At 40.1% G+C, this 25,077-nt stretch overlaps 1 protein-coding gene across 3 annotated transcripts; it reads right to left on the bottom strand.

Moving 5' to 3' along the window:
- Positions 1 to 27: 27 nt before the first annotated feature.
- Positions 28 to 24,823, bottom strand: spire1b (spire-type actin nucleation factor 1b). 3 transcript variants are annotated; one of them, XM_078790909.1, is made up of 17 exons: positions 24,279 to 24,823; positions 21,457 to 21,485; positions 17,256 to 17,486; positions 16,799 to 16,924; positions 13,281 to 13,355; positions 12,897 to 13,061; positions 11,651 to 11,737; positions 11,063 to 11,192; positions 7,405 to 7,455; positions 6,615 to 6,778; positions 6,422 to 6,515; positions 6,175 to 6,317; positions 5,165 to 5,302; positions 4,421 to 4,491; positions 4,304 to 4,331; positions 3,905 to 4,170; positions 28 to 2,380 (listed from the first exon to the last, which is right to left on the bottom strand). In XM_078790909.1, exons 1-17 carry the CDS (start codon positions 24,610 to 24,612, stop codon positions 2,125 to 2,127), a joined length of 2,388 nt encoding a protein of 795 aa, XP_078647035.1. In that variant the 5' UTR covers positions 24,613 to 24,823; the 3' UTR covers positions 28 to 2,124. The 3 variants fall into 3 exon arrangements, with proteins under 3 accessions (XP_078647035.1, XP_057909113.2, XP_057909114.2); XM_058053130.2 differs by lacking the exon at positions 7,405 to 7,455 and adding an exon at positions 9,593 to 9,634 and having other exon boundaries at positions 24,279 to 24,822; XM_058053131.2 differs by lacking the exon at positions 7,405 to 7,455 and having other exon boundaries at positions 29 to 2,380; positions 24,279 to 24,822.
- Between the last annotated feature and the right edge of the window lie 254 nt (positions 24,824 to 25,077).

The following is a 25,077-nucleotide window of genomic DNA, read 5'->3' as shown; positions in this document are numbered from 1 at the left end:
AAAAAAAGATATCAAAGTGTAGGACGATATTGCATTTATTTTGGCCAGGGAATTGGGACTTTGAAGGTAATACACACTGAAGATACAAGCAAAACCATTCATGCACGATGCTGTTTCTCCTGTGGACTTCCTTCCTCCAACCTAAAGACACAATCAAAGCAACACAGGAACCAACTGAACCAATACATCATTCAGCAAAAACTTGCACATTGACTTTAGATGACATGTCAACATATTAGTGCGACCACTAATATAATACAATTTTAAGGCAGAACATAAAAAAATAAAGCCACAAGTTAGTGGATAGCAAAGGAAGGCATTATATGAAGTATTAGTTGAGATGAGTGTACTGTATGTTGTCCATGGCTTAGCTTTAACTAAACATCTGTGCAAGAAAAAGCGTAATACACTAATGTGTATTGTACTAAAGTGTAATGTAGATTACTGCACTGATGCTGCCTAAAACAACCAACCAGTCATCACATGTGTTATTGCCAACCAGCAGCTTTTTAAAACAGGACTTGTAACAATGGTGATGATGGTAATGTGTGTCATATGTCTGTATGTGCATCACCTCAAACATTTGGGGGAACATTTGCATCATTTTTTATGTATTTTTTAATACATAACCTTAATTGGAAACAGGTCACGGCACGACCGATGCACGTTCATATATAGAGACACTTGTGGTTACTGTTTACCGTACAAACCACACAATATTATTCATGAATATGTATTTGTCAGATCACTTTATCAGACCTATTTTTGGGTCAATTGAAGAAATATAAATACAAAATGGTGTCCACAAAGTCTCTTTACAATTTAATAAATATATTAAAAATGCAGGGCTGCATGGTGGAAAGTGGTTACCACGCAGACCTCACAGCTAGGAGACCCGAGTTCGATTCCACTCTCTGCCATCTCTGTGTGCAGTTTGCATGTTCTCCCCGTGCATGCGTGGGTTTTCTCCGGGTACTCCGGTTTCCTCCCACATTCCAAAAACATGCTAGGTTAATTAGCGACTCCAAATCGTCCATAGGTATGAATGTGAGTGTGAATGGTTGTTTGTCTATATGTACCCTGTGATTGGCTGGCGACCAGTCCAGGGTGTACCCTGCCTCTCGCCTAAAGACAGCTGGGATAGGCTCCAGCACCCCCGCGACCCTCGTGAGGAAAAAGCGGTAGAAAATGAATGAATGAATATTAAAAATGCAGGGCTGCACGGTGGACGAGTGCTTAGCGCGCAGACCTCACAGCTAGGAGACCGGAGTTCAGTTCCACCAATGGCCATCTCTGTGTGGAGTTTGCATGTTCTCCCCGTGCATGCGTGGATTTTCTCCGGGGACTCCACATTCCAAAAACATGCTAGGTTAATTAGCGACTCCAAATTGTCCATAGGTATGAATGTGAGTGTGAATGGTTGTTTGTCTATATGTGCCCTGTGATTGGCTGGCGACCAGTCCAGGGTGTACCCCGCCTCTCGCCCAAAGACAGCTGGGATAGGCTCCAGCACCCCCGCGACCCTCGTGAAGATAAGCGGTAGAAAATGAATGAATGAATAAAAAAAGCAAATCTAGAAATTGTTATATTTTTTGCTTTTGTAATACATATTTTACATTGTAAGGAGACTTTATGGACGCCGTTTATGTCATTTTATGGCACTACACAATGGTTGAAGCTGCTCTAAATAATGTAAGGGTGACATGACACTTCATCCAAAACCAGTAGTGTAAAAAGAAAATACAAAAGCAAATGGCGTCTGATACAAAATATATAGTTTCAATGTGACCGTCCGTCACTTTTTACCACGTGACCACTGCGCAGGCCTGGTGTATATCCCCGCTTAGCGACAAGTCTGACAGTCTTTCTTCTGTCTTGTGCTTATTAGATTCGGTGCAAGCTTGGGTGGATCACTTTGTTGTGCAACCAGAGAAGAAAGTACAGATAAACATTGTAGTTCTTGTACTTTCTCCTCCCTAAAGTCCTCGAGCAGAAATAAAAGGGTCAAATGACGAGGTTGTACATGATGTACACGGCAACAAAGCCTCTATACATCCTAGAGGTTTATTACTTATGACTGTTGTACGTACATACAGCAGCTGGAGAGACATAGATCTACATAGTCTAGATCTCACTGATTGTTCGCTCAGTGGGTCGGTACTCCTCCCTTCCTTTCGGTGAAGACATGTATAAGGATTGCGTCTTGCGTTTTAAACGAGCTCTCTTGGTGGCCAGTGACAGGCTGTGCTTGCTGGAGGCGATAATGTCAGAGATGAACTTCTTGCAGTCGACACACACTTCCATGGTGGCCCAGTCCTCTGTCAGCTCTGGTGGAAGCTCCAGCTCTTCATGTGACTTTAAGGAGCCGTGCTTGGATAGCCTGGAAACAATAGGAAAATTATTATGAAAAAGATATTCCAATATTGAGTGGATGTAAATGGTCTTATTCTTCATTAACTTGTTCACATTAAGGATGGATGGACGGATGGATAGATAGATAGATAGATAGATAGATAGATAGATAGATAGATAGATAGATAGATAGATAGATAGATAGATAGATAGATAGATAGATAGATAGATAGATAGATAGATAGATAGATAGATAGATAGATAGATAGATAGATAGATAGATAGATAGATAGATAGATGGATGGATGGATGGATGGATGGATGGATGGATGGATGGACGGACGGACGGATGGATAGATGGATAGATAGATACATAGATAGATAGATAGATAGATAGATAGATAGATAGATAGATAGATAGATAGATAGATAGATAGATAGATAGATAGATAGATAGATAGATAGATAGATAGATAGATAGATAGATAGATAGATAGATAGATAGATAGATAGATAGATGGATGGATGGATGGATGGATGGATGAATGGATGGATGGATGGATGGATGGATGGACGGACGGATAGATGGATAGATAGATAGATAGATAGATAGATAGATAGATAGATAGATAGATAGATAGATAGATAGATAGATAGATGGATGGATGGATGGATGGATGGATGGATGGATGGATGGATGGATGGACGGACGGATAGATGGATAGATAGATAGATAGATAGATAGATAGATAGATAGATAGATAGATAGATAGATAGATAGATAGATAGATAGATAGATAGATAGATAGATAGATAGATAGATAGATAGATAGATAGATAGATAGATAGATAGATAGATAGATAGATAGATAGATAGATAGATAGATAGATAGATAGATAGATAGATAGATAGATAGATAGATAGATAGATAGATAGATAGATAGATAGATAGATAGATAGATAGATGGATGGATGGATGGATGGATGGATGGACGGATGGGTGGATAGATAGATGGATGGATGGATGGATGGATGGATATATGGATGGATGGATGGATGGATGGATGGATGGATGGATGGATAAATAATAAATAATAAATAATAAATAATAAATAATAAATAATAAATAATAAATAATAAATAATAAATAATAAATAATAAATAATAAATAATAAATAATAAATAATAAATAATAAATAATAAATAATAAATAATAAATAATAAATAATAAATAATAAATAATAATGTTGAGAATAAATAGATGACATCAAATATGAACCATAACAATGTACAGCGTAAACAGTAATTTGTACTAATAATTAAAATATATAAAAAAAATATATTTTGAATAATTAATAATTTAAAGTGTTGCGTGTTTCGCGTTGGCAGACTATCAAAGCGGAGTTTGGGTGAGAAACACCCTAGACTTGTCCCCAATCACAACCAAACACAACTAGGCAAACAAAACACACTCACAAACTGTCACTGTCATTTTGGAATGGCCTTTTATTGTGGCCAACCGAAGGCAAGGAAGCAGGCCAGAGGTCTTACTTGGACATGGTCTTGTGAATGCTTGGCCGTCGATGGCCACTGGAGGATTTCTCAGGCTTCACTGCTGCAGCACCAGAAGCCTTTTTAACTCCTTTGGAAGGCGGAGTCGGCGCCGCTTCAGCCGCCGCTGAAGTCTGTGGACCTCCAGCCACTTGGAGTCCCTGTCCTGCAGAAGCCATGGCACTTATTCTCTCCCTGGGTAGAGTATTAGTAGAGCCGATGGAGTAGATGGGCAGGCTGGAATACGGTTTGGATGGCAGTCTCATCTGTCAACATATAATAGGTATTAGGTTATTTTTAATTTTTATCATAAAGATACCGAGGCAGGGCATCTGGAAATGTCACTTAAAGTCAATTCTGGTTGATTTTTCATATAACAATAAATTTGTTATGTCTTACCTTTTTGCAACACTGTGCACACACAGGCCTGTGAAGACAAAAAGAAGCAATTAATGCAATGTGGGTTTTTTTTTGTATATATATATGTATTTTTTCTGTATGTTGACGGTGTTTTACTTTTTGCAAAACTGGCAGATGTAGGACCAGGTGAAAAAGGAAAACCGTTTGGTTCGACAACAGAAGCAAAGCTGCAATGAAAATATCAGAATCAGAATCAGTATCGCCTTAATTGTCATTGTATTGCATACAACAAAATTTGAGTGCAACTCCACGGTGCATTTTGTAAAAAGTAAAAATAAGAATAAGGAAAAGGATAAAAATAAAACAAGGAATAACAATATAAATATAAAAGTGGCAGGTGCTGTTCAAAATAAGTGTAAATATATGTACATCAAAAACAATAACCTATGCAGTAACAAAATGTAGAATTGCTGTCAAAAACAATAACCTATACAGTAACAAGATGTAGAATTACAGTAACCAAAATGTGGAATTTCAGTAAACAAAATGTAGTATTGCACTTATTGTACCTGAGTTTCACTTGATTGAATGAATCTTAAGTATTGCACAATTTGAAAATATAACAACATTAAAGTCACACAATCATGTTTTAACCTAACGCCATACAGTGGAAGCCCTCGGAATGGATGCCTGACATTAACATAAGTAGTTGTCAATTAGTCGTTCCTTGAACTTTTATTTGTGACTCTCCACGGAGACTTAAGGGAAAATGGGGAGGTTGATGAAATAGACGCATTTTTCATAGAAATAACCTATATATGTCGACTTAGACTTGGAGCAAGGTACGACTGTAATGAGAAAATCATATATTTCGTATCAGGTAATTCAGGAAAAGCTTACCTTTCCCTTCTTCATTGCCGTGTAGATTTCTTTATACTGTTGAAATTTCTCCAGCTCTGCCTTAACCAGAACCTGTCTGATGTGCATCACCTCCTCCACTGTCAGAGACAGACACTCCACAGGGAAACAGAACTCCTCCTGCAAACACACAAAAACACAAGTCAGTGTTGTATGTTAATTACCTAAGGGACACCATTACGCTGCACTGCTACATTAATACAGATACAGGAAAATGCAATCATAGAGAGATTTCACCATGGGGAGCCTTAGCAAACAACAAATATTTGTTGACTTTGTTTTTGGGACAGCATGCCACAATATCCTGCTATTGTCACGTCTCTCAGTCAGTTTTGGTGCAAGGTACAATCTAGCACAAGGGTGGGCAAACTTTTTGACTCGCGGGACGCATTGATTTAACTAAATTGATATTTTACACATATAATTCTAACAGTCCATCTGGAATTATTGTATCTGTAAAAGAGTCATGCAATCTGTGTTTCTTTTTTCAAATAACCAAATTGATTAAAAAAAAAAAAAGCTACCTAAACCATCAAAAGGTTGTATGTTAAGTTTCAATGAAATACTTTGGAAAGGACAGATTTAAGAACTGTATTTAAACACTTGGTGGGCCGGATGTGGCCCCCGGGCCGTACCTTGCCCACCCCTAATCTAGCATCGACACAAATCCTTGAGGGTACCAACTCAGTGACAATGTGATGTACCCCGAGGTGTAATAACAAGATGTAAAGTGGAACGTCCTTACAGCAGCCGTGTCCAATGTGCTTACTTTACTTGCACTCGGATTTGTTAAGTTTGAAGTGTTACACTATTTATTACATCAGATTGATGGTAGCATCTTTAATGTCCCTCCTTTACGGTTGTACACTTCAAAAAGTACCATATTCCTCTAAAGTCGCACTAGACCGCATTGGCATGAAAATAGTCCCCGGGCTGCACTTTGACAAAAGAGGTTCCGCCGTACCTGAAGTGGTCACACATTGTTAACTCACCAGAGATTTAGAGTTCTGTTTAGAGGGCTGCTGAAAGAGTCGGACATTGGTTGGGGTTTCTTTCTCAATAGAGTGTCTCCTCTGGGGGGTCTGGCGCCTCTCCGGCTGCGGTGTGGAGGAGATGGGCAGGAACATTGGTGGAGCTTGATTGCGGGAATCACAAAAAGGAAATCATGATGTAAATCTGCTGAGTTAATGACTCACGGAGCATAATAAAACATAAAAGAAAATACAATACAATACTCACTCTTCTTCCCCAGTGCTGATTCAGGAGATGTGTCATCCATTAGAGATGTCGCCACACTTGAGGTACTTACAGATTTGCGGCCTGTAAAGTCATCCTGGATAAATACATAAAATAAACAAGCACATATGTCACACTTCGCTGTGCTGATGTCACACGAAAGAAAAGAAAAAAAACCACGAACGCCCACACTGACGTCGGAATCAGAGCTGTCCAGCTCAGCAAGACTGGGAGCCTTCAGAAGCTTCTTCCTCTGGGGTACGGACTGAGATCCGCAGGGTACCGCTGTGGGAGATGATGGTCCGTTGTTCAAAGACAGAGTGCTGGAGGTCCTCCTGCCCATGTAGGGACTAAATTCATCTGCATACAGCCACACAAACAGCTGTCAATCAAACAAGCAGACATTCAGGACTGGATCTCTTATTATTTCCTCTTGTGATTTCTTGCATTTGTTATTATATCATTCCAAATTTGATATGTTTGTATTGTCACTTACAGTGAAGTAATAAAGTTATGATGAGGGTATTGTCAAACAATGCAGTCATCATAGAGGAAAAAGGAGATCCATTCGGGATGGGTGGGTTAGGTTGGTATGAGGGCGGGGGATTGATAAGCGGGTGTTAAACACACAGCATCACTTTTCAAAATTGGTGGTTCACAGGAGTGGAACAACTATTTAAAAAAAAAAACAAAAAAACTCGGTAGGGTGGGAGTTAGTGTAAAAGTCACGGCTCTCTGGTTTATCCTGGAGAGCTCATCGTTTTGATGGGGGTATCTTCTTGGTATACCAAGTCGTACCCAGTATACTGGATTCAAACAAAAGCTGGATATATCGAGGTCGGCATTGTGCACTGTACCGTCATTCGGTCCGCTCCTTCACTATCTGATCAGAGTAAACGTTAGTGAGCAGCCAGGCAGACAGAGAGACAAGGTAAGGGTTGGGAAATAAACCTTCCAACATGGCTGCAACGTCGCTCATACTTTACCTAATCCCGTACGAAACAAGTCCTGTGGCATACTGCGAGTTTTGCCAAAACCTAGAAGGGGATATCTCCTTCATTAGGGAAAGCTATGTGAACATTATGTCATATTTTTGCAATATCTTTCATATTTTGTTAAATCAATGCAATAAGGGAATACACATAGTGGGTGTTTTCATGCAGATAATGGTTCTGCTTTCTTGGGTGAAAAAGAAAATTAAAAAAATTTCACATTTGAGAGGCTGAAATCAGAGAACTAGATTACTAGAATACCAAATAGTTGCTGATTAATGAGATTCAGTCTGTTTTTTTTTAATTATTATGACTGAACACCAAGCTGCCAACTCTATTAAGTTTTTCATTTTCTATTTTTTATTTTATTAATAATAATAACAATAATTTATAATAATTATTTTTATTTTATTAATAATAATTAGAATTAATTTATTAATAATGTCATTAAAAATTACAATTATTTTATTAAAAAGTGGTAACCTGTTAGATGTTTAACACACGATGTGGGACTTAGCCCCTGTGACAGCTCATTTTGTTTCCTTCTATGCCTTAGTTCCTGTTTCCATGCCCTTATTTTGAAACCACTTCCTTTGTTATTCCTTTCTGTTCTCGCACTCCTTACTCGTTTCACGCACCTGCCTCTAATTTTCTGTTCCCTATTCAGTTCAGGTGTGTGCGCCTTCCTTTGTCGATTCATTGTTTATCATTTGCTTGGTGTGGCCAGTTGCTTTGTTTTTTCTGCTGCATAGCACGATTATCATTAAAAAACAATTTTTCATCTGCATTTTGGACGTGCGCTCTGCATTCTGGGGTCGCAACGCATCGCTGACACATGACAGGTAGGATGTGGTTTTTATTCCTTTTCAGACATGTTGAAATATGCAAACTTAAATGTGATGCATGTCAATCCAATGTGTTTTTTAAGCATGTTCCATTGTTATTGCATGAATTTAATATAGTTGCTATATTGTACTTATATACACTGTACTATATATATATGTACTTTTCAAGCATTTTACCTGCCAACACAACTCTTTTTAAGATCCACAAATATCAAGTGGTGGTTTTAAGAGTGCAGCAAATGGACGAACGAAGGTTGTGGTTTGTTCTGGTGTCAAACAGGGTTCTGAGCCATATATGTACAGTATCAAACCATGAAGCAGCAGCAAAGTGGACTAAGAACTTTAGATTACTGGTAAGTCAGAAATGAGTCGGCGTCATAAAAGGATGATCAATCTAACATTCAAAGCAAAATCTTGAAGCAATGAAGGCAATCATGGATTTCAAACACTTCAAACAAGAGTTAATTTCTTTCATTGTTGATCTGTTTCTCCCTGAATTTAGACCAAGTACTGCATTAAAGGTGCAATGCGTATACTGTACACCAGTGAGAAAAAAAAATTACCATAGACTTATTGTTGCCTGGTGAAGTAAAGTACAAAACACACCATTAAACAACAAAATGGGTCCAGGAGTACACGTGGAGTAGCAGACACATACAGTAGGATAATCTGACGTCATGAATGACGGAGCGTGATAATAAAGCTTATGTTGGGATGAGAGACACTCGCTTCAGTAGGAGGGAACATCTCGATCACATTTGTGTCATCGGCGATTTGAAATAAATGTTTTTGGTGGGATGGGTATGCATCAGCAAGTAATGCGCTGCTCTGTCAGCACCCTGATTCCATTCTGCAAGGTCACCAGTAATAATGCTAAAAATCATTTTGTAAAAAGTACTGTACAATGACGACTGCTGGAAACAGCAGAAGCCCTAAAGTTAGTAGTAATCACTGTCATTGTGTAATTTGTAACATTTTTCCTTAAAAAGGCCTTTAAAAAGGATGTGACTCACCTTTTTATTGCACTGTGTGTGGAAAAAATGTCTTTTCAGAAAATAATTGACTTTCCAATTATGAAATATTTCTGTAATTTGTCAATCTTATCTATTCCCTCCAACTGAACAATCTCTCACATCGCATTTCACATCAGCACAACCACTAAAGCATGACATTAGATATGAATGCAGTGTGCAGATGGTCGCCTGTGTGTGTGTGTGTGTGTGTGTGTGTGTGTGTTTGAGCAGATGAGCGGCCATAGCAAGTGAAAAGAGAAGAAGCAATCATGAAATAAATAAAAGCCAAATAAGCAGCAGCAGCAGCAGGAGGAGGAACGTTACCTGACGTATCAAAACTGAAAGACATGCTAAGTGGTCGAATTGCTGCAAAGAGAAATGCAGGGCATGGGACGGTCATTTGGATTAGGAGCTTATTAGGGGAAAAATATTATTATGAACAATATGCTTACATTGCAAATAGCAAGACTTTGTAGAAGTTAGCATGCTTTTTTTAGTTTGAAATGCAATAGTGAGAGATACTGTTATAACAACTACAAAGAGTTGTTAGCATTGTGAACACTGTATATAGTATATAAAGTACAGTATATTGTACATCATTCATTCATTTTCTACCGCTTATCCTGATGAGGGTCGCGGGGGTGCTGGAGCCTATCCCAGCTCTCTTCAGGCGAGAGGCGGGATACACCCCGGACTGGTCGCCAGCCAATCACAGGGCACATATAGACAAACAACCATTCACACTCACATTCATACCTATGGACAATTTGGAGTCGCCAATTAACCTAGCATGTTTTTGGAATGTGGGAGGAAACCCACGCATGCACGGGGAGAACATGCAAACTCCGAGGGTGGAATTGAACTTGGGTTTCCTAGCTGTGAGGCCTGTGCTAACCACTCGATCACCATGCAGCCTATTTAAATTATGTATTGCAAAAATTACAGTTGAACTCTCACTATATTGCCAACTATACTTTATACAGGGTGTCCCTAAAGCCCCCAATTCTTTTTCTATACCGTTTATCTTCATAGGGGGGCGGCGGGGTACACCATAGATACACACACATAGTATATATCTCTGAAAAACCTGCCTATGAGGTTATGGTGACCTCTGTGCACTAATTTCCCACTGCGCAGGGAGCGCTTCGCCTGCGCCAAGAATAGACCAGGTCGGAGCTGGCGAGCTTTCAGTGCACTTTTGCCGTCCTGTTTTGTCACAAAATTGTCCCTACGCCAAAACTGAAAATGTGGACACCTCCCCTGGTGCGCCGCTACGCCTATCTCGCCGCAGCCCAGTCTACCAAATGACCAAATTGGCTGCACACAGTGGTGCGCCGGACCAAATTACCACCTTGCGTTGCGCCATGAAATTAGAGCCCACAGTTTCTCCGTGTCCTGGGTCTTCTACCGGTTAGATGTGTCCTGAACATCTTTCCAGGGAGTTAACCTGTAATAATTAATGTATATTTCATGTCTATATTATCTGTCCAGACCTGAGGGACACCCTGTACAGGAGTAAGTAAACCAATAAAAGGTGCAAGGTGCAATAGCTGCAACATAAAAGACATTTTAGGCCACATTCTCAACAAGTGCAGAGCGCCATTTTGGAGTTGTAGACGGTCGGTAGGTGAAAATGTCAGATTTATTGTCAATAAAGTTTCATGGGTTGTATCTGGTATAAAGATGATGGCATAGTATCTATCATAACCAATTCTATCTCCGGCTTTTAAACTTGTCTGGTCTGATATAATTATGTATTAAGAGGAAGACCCAAAAAAGTGTTGAAGATCTTACCCAGTCGCCCCCTGCGGATTTGATCTGGAGATACGGGTCGAAGTTTCCTCTCGGCTTTAATTTCCTCCAGTATCCTTTCATGAAGCGTGGGAGGAGGCTGTGTTGGTGGCTTCAGTTTACGCGCAGACACCTTCGCAACATTGTCATAATTAATGATGTTCTATATAAAAATATATGCTATGACAAAAAGCAAGTGTTATCTTCCAAATAATAAGATAATTAACAAACTGTTAATAAATAATAAAACGTAGATTCTTTAAAGACAGTTATCATGTCATGAAAATTGAAAAAAGATACTATTTTTTTTAACCCAGATTGAAATAACAAGTACCTTCTAACGTTACAAACACAAACTTTGAATGTGATCCAAATGAAAGTTTGTGCAACAAAAAAAAAATAACAGTGAATTTACAGTTCCATGTCTTCACTAATGACTAATGATCCATGGCTGCCTTGTGGGAACAGCCGTCTAGCCGATGAGCTCATACAAAGACGATACAAAGGTCTGTTTTTATCGACACAAGGATGTCACAAGTTGCACAGGGTTGCAATGTGATTTGAAGATTGTAAGAATTTAGTTCCACTCACAGGGTTGAGGGGGGGTCTGGACCTAATGAACTCCAGTATGACTTCATGAGCGCTCTTTTTAATCCTGGGTGGTATGTCTCCATTCACCTGAAACAGGCACACATTTGAAAAAAAAAATCCACACTTTTATCATATTTGGTTCATAGTGTATTGAGTGACATCATCGATCATTTCAAGAGTATTTTAAAGGGGACCTATTATGCTTTTTTCCACTTTTCTGACCTGTAAATGTTGTATTCTCATGTTAAACGATTCCAACGTTTCAGGTAAGGTTTGCACATCTGAAAGAAGGTTGGGATGGCTCTTAACGCTCTGTTTCCGAGACTTTTTTTCTAACATTATGACCAATCACAGAGGAGTGGGGGTGACTGGAGGCGGGCCGTGGGTGGAATAATTTAAAACAGACTGTTTTGGCATGGCGGACGAGTGATTAGGTGCAGGCCTCACAGCTAGGAAACCGGAGTTCAATTCCACCCTCGGCCATCTCTGTGTGGAGTTTGCATGCGTGGGTTTTCTCCTGATACTCCGGTTTCCTCCCACATTCCAAAAATTGGCGACTCCAAATTGTCCATAGGTATGAATGTGAGTGTGAATGGTTGTTTGTCTATATGTGCCCTGTGATTGGCTGGCGATCAGTCCAGGGTGTACCCCGCCTCTCGCCCGAAGACAGCTGGGATAGGCTCCAGCACCCCCCGCGACCCTCGTGAGGAAAAAGCGGTAGAAAATGAATGAATGTTTTGGAAATCGGCTGCATGGCGGGCAAGTGGTTATGGTGCAGGCCTCACAGCTAGGAGACCCGAGTTCAATTCCACCCTCGGCCATCTCTGTGTGGAGTTTGCATGCGTGGGTTTTCTCCGGGTACTCCAGTTTCCTCCCACATTCCAAAAATTGGCGACTCCAAATTGTCCATAGGTTTGAATGTGAGTGTGAATGGTTGTTTGTCTATATGTGCCCTGTGATTGGCTGGTGACCAGTCCAGGGTGTACGCCGCCTCTCGCCAGAAGACAGCTGGGATAGGCTCCAGCATCCCCCAGGATAAGCGGTAGAAAATGAATCAATCAATGAATGTTTTGGAAATCCAAGTAAATACCGCTGGAATAGGTGCAGATTCTGGAAGATCAACAATGCTACTGTATAGAAGTCCACAACTCATTGCAAATGAACGAAAAGTGAGCATAATAGGTTACCCCTTTAAAGCAAACAGGTACATCATCATGTCTATGTTTTGTCAAGATGGCATACTAACCATGACTTTGCGCAGTTTGTAGCGTTTGGACCTGATATCATCCATAAGCATTTCATAAGGAGTAAGTTGGTATTCAATGGGCAGAGGGTTGTACTGGCGCTCCTGCACCTTTTTAAGCTTGACTCCTTCTCGCAGGTCCCTCATCACCTGAACCCAGAATCGAGCCTGAGGTGGGGAGAAGTAAAGGACATCAAGAGGGAGGGCAGGAAATATTAATTTGATTGTGATAATAGTATGTTTATGCAATTCTTTCACTGAGACTGTGTGAACCTTATTTTGCCTTAATTTGCATCAAACAAACTAGCTTATATGAATATCAAATGTAATGAAACCAAGTGGCCGTTATTGATCCGGCAAATATTAATGATATTTTGTGTTCATTACCCAGTCGGCATTTTGTAACTCATCCAGGTCTCTGCTGGAATCGACTGTTGTCTCTTCTTCCATCTTACGAAGGTTCTGTTGGAGAAAAGAAAAGCCCAACTAATAGAGGAAAAAAGTGTAACATTTGAAATAGTTCTCCTTCAAATTACTTTTTCCATCACAAGGGCCCTTTTGTGTTGTGTTCTCCTGTATTTTATGGTCAATTGCAACTTCTGTAGAGAGTACCATTACAACAGGCATCCCAAGGAAAGTAGGATGTTGCATTTTGTCACTCTTTTGGTATTCCAACTGAACCCAACCAAAGCATCCATGTTGGTCGAAACCCAAAGATGCAAACATATTCTCTCTGCTTAATGCTGTGCTCGTCATACCAAATCAAAGTAAATCACATGACTGGAATAGTGTACTCAAAGGAGGACGGACTCGAGAAGCACTCTCATCCTACCCAGGAACAGCTGCCTGGGCTGCCATGTAAGCTCTGCTGTGTATTTGTTACGTAACATCGCTCACACAATCACATGCATTTTGCTGCATCATAACTGCAGGACTACAGTACAGCGTACAGTGATCCATTGTTACGTGGCAATGTTGAAGGGCTTATGGGATTAAAGCAGGCCATTTAAGGAAAACACTGTTCATCTAGCCAGCGACGAGTGTGTTATTTATTGGAACAGCTCCATTCGTTCTCGTTTGGAATTACCAGTACAGAACACAAACATCACATTCTGTACGTGATGCAAAAAGCAGCACGCACCCATTTCCTAGATTACATAGTACCTTGGTCGGGGTCATGGCGAATGTCTCTGAATGAGGGACATTCTGCACACCAGTCAACTATCTAAAATATTCATTCAAATGCTACACTTGAATAAGAGCGTCGGTTACAAATGCTCAAATTCTTACAATAGAACCCGTTAATGTCGAAGTACATAGTCATCCCTCACCACAACGCGGTTCGAAATTAATTTAAGTTCCGTGGGTTAAACACGCTCCATGCATCGACAAAAAACGGCAAACTTGTACTAGTTTTTTTTTTTTGTCTGAATTGAACATTTCCAAGCATTAAATTACTAAATGAACTAAAAATACAAGGCATTAAAACGACGCATTTAAATTGTGAATTATTAGTATTCTATGTTGGTCACCAGGTCAATCGTCGATTAAAGACACACGTCACTAACAAAAATTTCCCTTCACACTTCAGACTGAAAACCAATTGTAAACCTAGTGTAACATGCAAATAGTTTTTTGTTCGGGAGAGCAACGTTGACTAGTTTGTTTTCCGTGAATGTCTATTCAAGGAGACAAAGACAGGGTCTGGAAATAAGTGCTGGTAGTGGTCGAATGATAAGGATGGACCCCCCGCCCCCCCCGGTGGGTTGGCACATTGCAGCCATGCAGCTCAGCTGTGCAGGGTTGGGGGGCTGGGTGACGCTCACAGCTGATCTCATTTATACACAAAGGCACAGATGTATGCTTGTATTACCTCATAAATACTCCATACCCTGCTCCCATTCAGATGCACATACTTTCATGCAAGTATTCATGCGGAATCACAGAAACGGCAGTAAGGGGTTGCATCAGGACGTGATCATGGTGACACTTATTTTTAGATACTGTATGTGGCAAGATACCGGTATACATTTTTCCTTAGTGTAAATAAACGGTGAAACCAAATTGCTTTGAAAAGTTCAATACAAATACATATAGTAGTATATTAGTAGCAGTAGATTTAGAAACTCAAAGACGACTGAATACTGTACAGGATATGCCAATTACTTACTTTTTCCACACTCAGTAAATACAGTGTATCATTGTATCATCAATGATTACTCGATTATCCAATTCATCAACTTTTTAATAAAGAACTGAATATTGGATATAATTGGATGAATGTTGGAGAAACTGAACTTTGTTCACGACAACAAAAATTCATAATAATACTTAAATATTTAATTGTATGATGTAATGTTTCATATCGGGTTGCACGGTGATCGAGTGGTTAGCGCGCAGGCCTCACAGCTAGGAGACCCAAGTTCGATTCCACCCTCGGCCATCTCCGGGTACTCCGCGTTTCCTCCCACTTTCCAAAAACATGCTAGGTTAATTAGCGACTCCAAATTGTCCATAGGTATGAATGTGAGTGTGAATGGTTGTTTGTCTATATGTTCCCTGTGATTGGCTGGCGACCAGTCCAGGGTGTACCCAGCCTCTTGCCCGAAGACAGCTGGGATAGACTCCAGCACCCTCGTGAGGATAAGCAGCAGAAAATTAATGAATTAATATTTAATATCTAAATATTTAAAAAAACAAGCTGCAGGCACAAATGAACCCGAGGGCACACTTTGGACACCCTTGGCTTAGCCCAACCGTAAATGTCATTCATTTATCCTGCTTTCTTCAATAAGTATCCTCTCTGTCCTCCCTTCTTTTTATCAGTTATGTAACCCACCGGATTCCCTCTATTCATTCTGGTGCATTATGCACACTAAAAGGGCAGTAGCAGTAGTGCATAACAGGAAGGAACCCTGGGGTGGCGACACACAAATACACACACATCTCCCAACAGGACATTTTCTAAACTACTGCCGAGCCCTCGAGGCAAACCCTAATGTGAGTCCTTCACTAGATGTTAATAGATGAATGAACAGTGGAAAAACATTATGTTGTGAGTTTAATCCAACAGCCTCATAGGGTGCTTGGCAGAAAGTCAAATGCACTGATTAAATGAACAGCGTTCAACCACGATTTTATGATGGAGTGCAATCAAGGTATAGTCATTTTTGTATTTTTTCAAATTTGCATTTGAAAACATAGAAAATAATTGTTAATTGGCCTCTCATTTATCAAGATATTTATGCAAATTTTGGGTGCTTTGGGCTAGTGTTGTTTGACTTAGGTCTCATATGTTGCGGATGTATGGTTGCCGGTTCAAGTCCCAGTATGTGAAGACCATCTGCGACAATAACAATCATTATATTGTATGTTTTTATCGCAAAAACATAATTAATTAATGAATTAATGATCCCTGTTTTGTTGTTGACTATGACCCATTATTGGTCTAAAAATATTGAAAGACAAGTTATATGTACTATTCTGGTCACTAGGCAACAGTAATGACACAAAACATTGCTTGTAGTCAGCCATGGCATGTCGTGAACGATGGAATGAAAACAAATTCTCCTCCTATTCTGTGTGGAAGTGGTAAGTTTTTGGATTTTTACTTTGTCCTTCTCATATAAGGAATTCAGAAGATGCATTCAAAGACGCTGTGAATAAGATGCAGTATTCTACACTGCTCACTCGGCATCAGTAATGTTAGTGTAATGAAAATATTTAATTTTTAAATAAAAAATCCCACTTGGTGGAAATTCACTTGTGATGGTTGGGTCTGGAACCAATTAACAAGGGATTACTATTCATTCAATTGTGTGAGTAGCTAGACTACTAGAGTAGCAAGACTAAAGGGTCAGTCATCATCCTGTACAGATTTAGGAGAGGGGGCAGGACTTCCTCACCTCTTTGGCACTCTTGATCTTCTCCAGGAAAGTCCGTAATTCCCTGGTTTCGGTGTACAGAGCACGACATACTGCCTGGTAGTGACTGGGAGCATCCGACTGACTGGGCAGATGGTCTGTACAAAACTAGAAGGCAGAAAATTCAAATGAAGCAGTATTCCACAAACTTCTTTCTTTGAATAAAGATAAAAAATAAAAAATAGAAATGAGCAGAAAAATGTCCAGGTTAATTGTGAAGCGGTTGGAATCTGTTGAGAAAAGTGGAAGTAAGTGTTGAATGCCTTTGGTCTAATTAGATCAAAGGCATTTAGCGCTTGGGGAAAATAGGCATTCCTGAATGAGCTAAAGGATTTGATATTTGAATGGTGTGATCGGATGAAAAATGAAGAAGAATGAAGACAAAAAATGATGGAATGAATACAACAACCAAGCTGCTCCCACATCTTGTTTTGCATACCTTAAGAATCCCCTTGTAGCCATGAAGATTAGAAATGTTGTCAGGGTCGTCATCCGCGTCGTCTTCTTCTTCAGTTGCTTCATAGCCTTCATCGGGGCAGACATCGCTCTCTGCTATGTTGGTCATCATGTCGATGAGCTGCTCCAGAGGAGGACTGAGTTCCCTTTCCTCATTATCCTTCAGCCCATAGTCCAGAGCCTTGTAGATCATGATACCCAGAGATTCGATCACCTGCAGGAGCACAAACACAAAACACTGAAAACTCAAAACAGGAAATTATCCAATCACCATCAAATTCGCAGTAGACCATTGAACTTGGCAAGCCACCAAACAATGCTAAGATATGCTGTGAAAATATTATTCACAAGTATTATTTGGATGGAGTGTAATATTGTCATTCAAAACTAAGCTTATTTGAGTAATAAAAATTTTGTTTTTTTTTACTAATTATAAAAATTAAAAAATAAAATAAAGTTTAAAAAAAATTTAAATTATATTAGGAAAGCAGGAAGTGAACAAATGTAAGTTACTGATTGTAAAAGTACCAGATGGAGGGGTAGGATTTAATAAGCTTTGCTTCTTCCTACTCCTTTTGGACATGTGGAACTGTGAACTGATTATGTGATGCATTCAATTGTAATCTGATGCATGTTCAAATGAAATAAAAACCATTACCATTACCATTTCATGCTATGCATGAAACTCCACAAGGCCGCTGATCCGGATTCTAACCCTGCCTTGTGATATTCCAAGAATGCACACATACTTGCATATTTGTACTTGCACATGGCCTGGTGTAACTGTGATATTACTTAATGTAACTTGTTGAGCATGTCCAAAATAAACAAACCATGACCATGAGCGTCATGGTTCATTCATTCATTTTCTACCGCTTTTTCCTCACGAGGGTCGCGGGGGGTGCTGGAGCCTATCCCAGCTGTCTTCGGGCGAGAGGCGGTGTACACCCTGGACTGGTCGCCAGCCAATCACAGGGCACATATAGACAAACAACCATTCACACTCACATTCATACCTATGGACAATTTGGAGTCGCCGGTTAACCTAGCATGTTTTTGGAATGTGGGAGGAAACCGGAGTACCCGGAGAAAACCCACGCATGCACAGGGAGAACATGCAAACTCCACACAGAGATGCCCGAGGGTGGAGTTGAACCCTGGTTCTAAAAATTCTATTTTTGTGGTGCACACATTCTTGCCATGGTGGGTAGATATGCACTGAAAAAATACTCATGCTTAATTTTATTATTCTTATCTCTATCTAATTGCATTTTATGTTCATGTTCATATTGAAACTTCGCATTTTGCAAAGCTTTATCTCCTCAACCTTGTTGAATCCACCTATGGATCCATGTGGTTGTGCCTCTGTTTAGCCTGTTTTGTAGCATATAAACTTGGGATTGGAGTGTCATGGCTGATAAAACCAGCGATGCCAACGCTCGGACAAAAGACAAGAATGAGAAATCACACAGGGGATTAATCTGCTTGCCTGAGCACTGAGAAAAGAGAGCGAGACGGCCAGACTGCATAAACAACTGATCTAAAGTGGCAGCATGGCCGAATGGAGGAAGAAGGGAAGTGAAAATTTAAAGTGAGGCGGGCAAAATTTGGAGATGTGTAAAGTTCTAACATTAGTTTTTCTTTTCATCTCCATCAGTGCATTAGAGCTTTGGTTCTATGGCTGAGTTTCAGTCAGAACCCCCCCCCCCTCCCCCACCAAACATACATGCTTTTGTTTTAAAAAAATCACATTAATAATCTTTCTGTTGTTCATCATCCAAAATAATCTAGTTTTTATACCCACACTTAGCCCTTCAACACATAAAAATATAATCCGAAACTCTATTTTACATTTCAGTTTAAAAGAGAATAAGCCATACTTTACTAACGACAACGTTCCTCGTGATTCTTAAGCATCTGTAGATGAAGGCTGACCAATCATGCATATCAGCCTCCCCGAGTGGTTCCCAGGCTTCCAAGCAACCAAGCATAATGATGGGCTGATGAGGAGATGAAAAAGGCGAAACTGGCAAAGAGGTGCTGCACGGTGATTGAGTGATTAGCACGCAGGCCACACAGCTTGGACACCCGGCTTCGATTCCACCCTCGGTGATCTCTGTGTGGAGTTTGCATGTTCTCTCAGTGCATGCGTGGGTTTTCTTCGGGTACTCCGGTTTCCTCCCACATTCCAAAAACATGCTAGGTTAATTGGCGACTCCAAATTGTCCATAGGTATGAATGTGAGTGTGAATGGTTGTTTGTCTATATGTGCCCTGTGATTGGCTGGCGACCAGTCCAGGGTGTACCCCGCCTCTCGTTCGAAGACAGCTGGGATAGGCTCCAGCACGTGAGGATAAGCAGCAGAAAATGAATGAATGAATGACAAAAAACAACTATGCTCGCCAAAGGAGAGTCGTAGGTGTTGAACTTAGCATTATCACAATTGTAACATTTGTGTCAAGGGGCAAAAAGTTGCTAAATGTTGCCTAACTGCTTCTGTCCTACAAAGGACCTTACAGCCTCATCTCAAATTTCAAATCCAAAACTTAGCCATAGAATTGTCCGTAGAGTTAGACTGAGAGGAGACGGTATTATAAGAATCATGAAAAAGTACATAAAAATAACTCCAAAAATGTTATATGCTTGACCAGCCATATAAATAATAAACATTAAAAAACATAATACACATTCTAAAACTGTACTATTTCAGTGCCATTATATAGTAATAAAATATCTCAAAGCTCAATAGTAACCTGGGTGCAATGACAAGACACATTTGTGAAGTTGTTTACAAATATTTTACTCACATTCTTCATCATAAGACAGAATAAGGGAGGAATGTTTCCCTCGGGCAAAACTAGTTCTCTGAGATTCTTTTCTATGACATTTAAACCTGACGGCACTACTTTGACCACTAACTATCATATGACCAGCTACTTCTGGTAAATGATTCTCCGGGTACTCCGGTTTCCTCCCACATTCCAAAAACATGCTAGGTTAATTAGCGACTCCAAATTGTCCATAGGTATGAATGTGAGTGTGAATGGTTGTTTGTCTATATGTGCCCTGTGATTGGCTGGCGACCAGTCCAGGGTGTACCCCGCCTCACGCCCAAAGACAGTTGGAATAGGCTCCAGCACGTGAGGATAAGCGGTAGAAAATGAATGAATGAACTGTTCTCGGATCAGGCAGGCTGCACTTTCTGGAAACGCACACCATTTGCAATGTGTAGTTTTCCCTAAATGGTGGACATGTTTGAGGTGGTAGTCTTGCCTTTTTGTTCCAACCACTTTTGCGCAAACTCGGCATGCTGGCTCATTCATGTTGATTGGCTCACCTTGCTCATTATTATTATCATTCTGCGGCATTTTCCTCCTAATTTCTACAGCTCCCTTGCTGCACTGTGTGTGTATGCTAGCAGCCCCGCCTTCCCTACACAGAGAAATCGGCTATATGACCGAGAAGAGGTCTCACTCCATTATTCTCTATCTGCTCTCTTATTCACATAAGTGAACACATGATGTACGTACAGGCTGGCGATTTCCAGTAACATTCGTGGAATTGCCTCTAAGACATAAACATATCATGTGATATTCACCACCTCATCTACTGTTCACATTCTTTGAGGCAGTGTGCATATTATGTGATATTTATTAAAATTAGAGTTAAGGCTACCTTGGATGTATTATACGTTAAATGTTTATTTCCTTTATTAAACGTATGAAGACAAAAGGTATCAGTCACACTTGACAACAGTCTATGCCAACCAAATAAAAGTGCAAAGTGCTGTCTAGTTGAAATATAACATATTATAGTATGAAAACGGAAGAACCAAAATTAAAATATGCTCAAATGGAGGAAAACGATGCCCACAAACTACCATAGGTTCAAAAACCCTGTCCGTCAATGGTAATTGTGGAAGGAATGGCTTGTTTCCGTTTTGAGTTTGGTAATGTCAACAACCGCTTATGTCGACTGTCAATCTGAGAGACGTCAACATAAATACGTTCCACTCCAGCAGGATTAAACAACATGACACAGATTTAATGTTATCTTTTAAAATTTTTAAGTAAAAATAAAACCACCAAGCAGCAAAATTGAAATGTCTAATATATATTTTATATAATTTGAGGTCATTCTGTGATGCTAATATGCAATAATTAAAACCCAGCTGTGTTACTCACCTCAGTTTGGGTGCACAGGTTGTATTTACCTGCAGGGAAACAAGACAGAAGGGTTGTCACGCTTTAAGCAGCAGGTTCAAATCCATTCAAAAGCATGTTTACATTCAAAGATACGCCCTATATACCATTATAGCGCAGAAAAACATCGACTGAGTCTATAAGTCTATTTCTGCAATACCATAGAAATATCTAGACTCTGTCTACATTACAGTGGAATGAAAAAGTGTCTTTCCCCTACCTGATTCTTTTTTTTTTTTTTTTTTTAGTTTCACACTTAAATGTTTGGAATCATCAAACTAATTTAAATATTAGTCAATGACATCACACCTGAACACAAAATGCAGTTTTTAAATGAAATCCATACCTACAGATGCTGTCACTACTGTATAATACGTGCAAAGGTTGTCTGAATGACAATAAAAAAAATACCTGCAGTGCTCCAGTACCTTCTCTCTGGCATTTGAGAGTCTACCTACGCCATGACAACTCAACTCGCAACGACAGCCGATACAAAGACCTTTGGTCTTGCTAAAAGAGCCATCTGTCATTGTTTTGAAGCTCAACTTGCCATTGAAAATACCCTTTCCTTTTTCTATTTCTGCTCAGTATTTGTTCCCGCTCGTGGCTCCACGTCAACTGCGTCCTCTCAAACTACAGTGTAGTGTTTGCAGCCAAGTGCAGCAATGTTCAGCCAAAATGTGATCTACATATTGCTTTTAAGACAGAGAATATTACATGTAATGTTTAAAAAATGAATGTTATATTCAAGTAATCAGATCCCAAAAAATAATAAAGGTTCATTTGTGGCCCATGCGACATAGACTTAGTATTTGAGGGTGATTACCAAATACGCTAATTCCGTTGTCAATATGATGAGGCCCATCGCTATGCCATTTATCCACAAGCATCACGTCCCACTTCTTGCAACTTCAGCATGCATCTGACCTCTCACACTAGTCAAACTTGCCAGATTTTAGGTGTGAAGCGGGCCCAAGTTACCATTGTTGGAGTCTTTCTATGCCATCTTACTTCAGACGATAAACTAGTAGCATTGTTTAAGAATCAAATAATAGCTAAAGTCTGCAAAATGCATGTTCTGCCCTGCTATGATTGCTATGTATACTGTATATATGTACATATACGGTAAAGTCTCGTTATATCGATATCGGTTATAACGAATTAATGCTTATTACGATACTATTTTCATTTCCCGGCAAATTTCTAGTCTTTTATGATATAATTAGTTCCGTTAGTACGATACCCGGTTATTATGATAATCCGGTTACTACGATGCCCTTTTCATCTCCCGCCAGCCAATTTGGTCTGCTTATATCGATACAAAAGCAGCTTAAATCAATCTTTGCTTAAGGATTTCAATACCAAAAAAGAACACGGCGAACGGCTGCTTCCAGTCAACTTTATTTTTCACACTTCCACCACCAGAGCGCAGCACACACACCGATTCCCGCACTTCCTGGTTCACAGGTCATGCTCAACCCGCCCCACATAGCTGGCCAAACACATGCCTGCAACAGAAGAACCAACTGACATAGCATACACAACTATTCCAACGAAGACACAAGCGTACAAATACATGTATTTAATTGTGTTGTATTCAGATATCTTTCTATCGCTTGCAATAATCACTGTTTTTCATATGTACATGCTGGCGTTCGTGGTTTCTCTCGTGTGTGTATAGAATCTATACACACGAGAGAAACCACGAACGGTTCTTCTGTTGCAGGCATGTGTTTGGCCAGCTATGTGGGGCGGGCAAGTGCATTATTGCCCACTTTTAATGCAGTTCGGCGCAGGATCTGATATATCAACAGTCCGGTTATATCGATATTTTTTCCGACTCCCGACAATATCGATATAACGAGACTTTACTGTACATTTATATGATGTTAACTTTAACATACTGTGACATAATATACCAAAGATAACTACTCTTACTTGCAGAGTGTGTAGAGTAATATCAATGCAATTGATTATTCATTATTATTCATCCATTACATGCCCTGATGAATTCAATGTAGACAGAACATGAATTTTTGCAGACTTTAGCTATTATTTGATTCTTATACAATACTACTAGTTTATTGAATAATCAATTGCATTGATTTAACTCAACACACTTTAAGAGTAGTTGTCTTTGGTTTATCATGTTACAGTATGTTAAAGTTAAAATCATATAAATGTATATATAGTATACATAGCAATCATAGAAGTCGCCCATTAAAGCTCTGGTCCTAAAACGGCTCATTAATTATTCTGATCATCTTCCATTGCAATTGCTAGTAAGCTGTATTACACCCAGTGAGATGTATGTGGGAGTATCTACCATGGCATTTTTACACACACACACACACACACACATCTTCTATATCCATCTATCCATGCAGGCGTGAACCTCCACCTTGCCCTGATCAGTAGCCAGACACATTAATCACATGCTTTCCCCAGTTAATGCCCAATGAGCATTGTGGTGTGATATTAAGCTGCAAAATAGGCTCAGGGTTTTTTTTTTACATGGAAGTCACATGATGCAAAACATGTGCCTTTAGTGAAGAGGAAAATGTGCAAATCCAGAGAACCCTTTAAGGGGGTCGTTAAAAACAACACCAGGGGGTTCCTTTGTTTGTCACTGATCATGTGGAGGCCGACTTGTTTATTGTTATAACACTTAAAATCACTCTTGATTGTATATGACAGTACTGTTAGATTTGGCCTTCATATTCACTGCATTTGATGTGTCTATGCACAAAAAGATATGACATCACCTCGCTATGATCGCGTTTAAAATGCTATACAATGTTTACCTTCACAGCTCTGGTGATGTAGCTTTACAGATCCGTCCTTTGCAATCCGAACATCGCTCGGTCCTGATATCCTCATCGGATATGGGGTCGCCTGGGCAGCGTTGGAGCATCTCCTCCTCCGGTGCTCCTTCAACAGCGTCGCGCAACACTGGTAACACACGGCCCAAGCCTGCTCCTCGTTGATGGGCTGGCTGTAAAGCCCGAGGATCTCCTCCAAAGACAGATCCTCCGGCCGCGCGCCCCCCGCGGAAGTCATCGCGCTGTGGTGCTGATGCTCGCCGAGCTGGCTCGCAGCATCCGTCAGTCCGTGCAGCCCGCCTCCAGGCTCCGCCATCCTGGCATTATCTCGATAGCGAGAGCAGGCCAAGCCGATGAGCGAGAGCTAACCCGGGGAAGACATTGCTGTTCACCCACGTCCTCCTCCCGGATCGCCAGCAACGGTGTGGACGCTACGTGAGACGCTTTCGTGGCCCGCTCGAGGTTCTGATACCCACGATCACGAGACGTTGTGTGGCTACTGCTCTCTCCGTTAGGGGGTGGGCGGATCGATCCCAAAGAGTATCGATACCAGCGTCATGATATCGATAGAGAAATATCAGTGTTGTTTGTTGTGCTGTACATTGTTACATTGTTTATTATATTGTTAGGCAATAAGTCCTTGGATACAGGAAGTCTTTAAATGAGAGCCAATAGAGTAGTCATTTTTTTGCTCCTACCATTAATTGTATGTAATATGAATAATTAACATGAGGAAAAGTTATAGCATTTACATCAAGAGTAATGTCATGAAACAAAATAA

This window comes from Doryrhamphus excisus, linkage group LG5 (assembly GCF_037039965.1).
Source record: "Doryrhamphus excisus strain RoL-2023G ecotype Guam linkage group LG5, RoL_Dexc_Guam_v1.1, whole genome shotgun sequence".
In the NCBI taxonomy this organism is placed as follows: Eukaryota; Metazoa; Chordata; class Actinopteri; order Syngnathiformes; family Syngnathidae; genus Doryrhamphus; species Doryrhamphus excisus.
This window is presented reverse-complemented; position numbering and strand designations above follow the sequence as displayed.

Excerpts from the sequence above, each read along its gene's own strand:
- spire1b (XM_078790909.1), bottom strand. The coding sequence starts at position 24,612 with ATGGCGGAGCCTGGAGGCGGGCTGCACGGACTGACGGATGCTGCGAGC. Across the intron at positions 16,925-17,255 it reads GCTACAAGGGGATTCTTAAG|TTTTGTACAGACCATCTGCC; the intron begins GTATGCAAAACA and ends TCTGCCTTCTAG. Across the intron at positions 11,193-11,650 it reads CCAGACCCCCCCTCAACCCT|GTGTCTGCGCGTAAACTGAA; the intron begins GTGAGTGGAACT and ends AATGTTGCGAAG.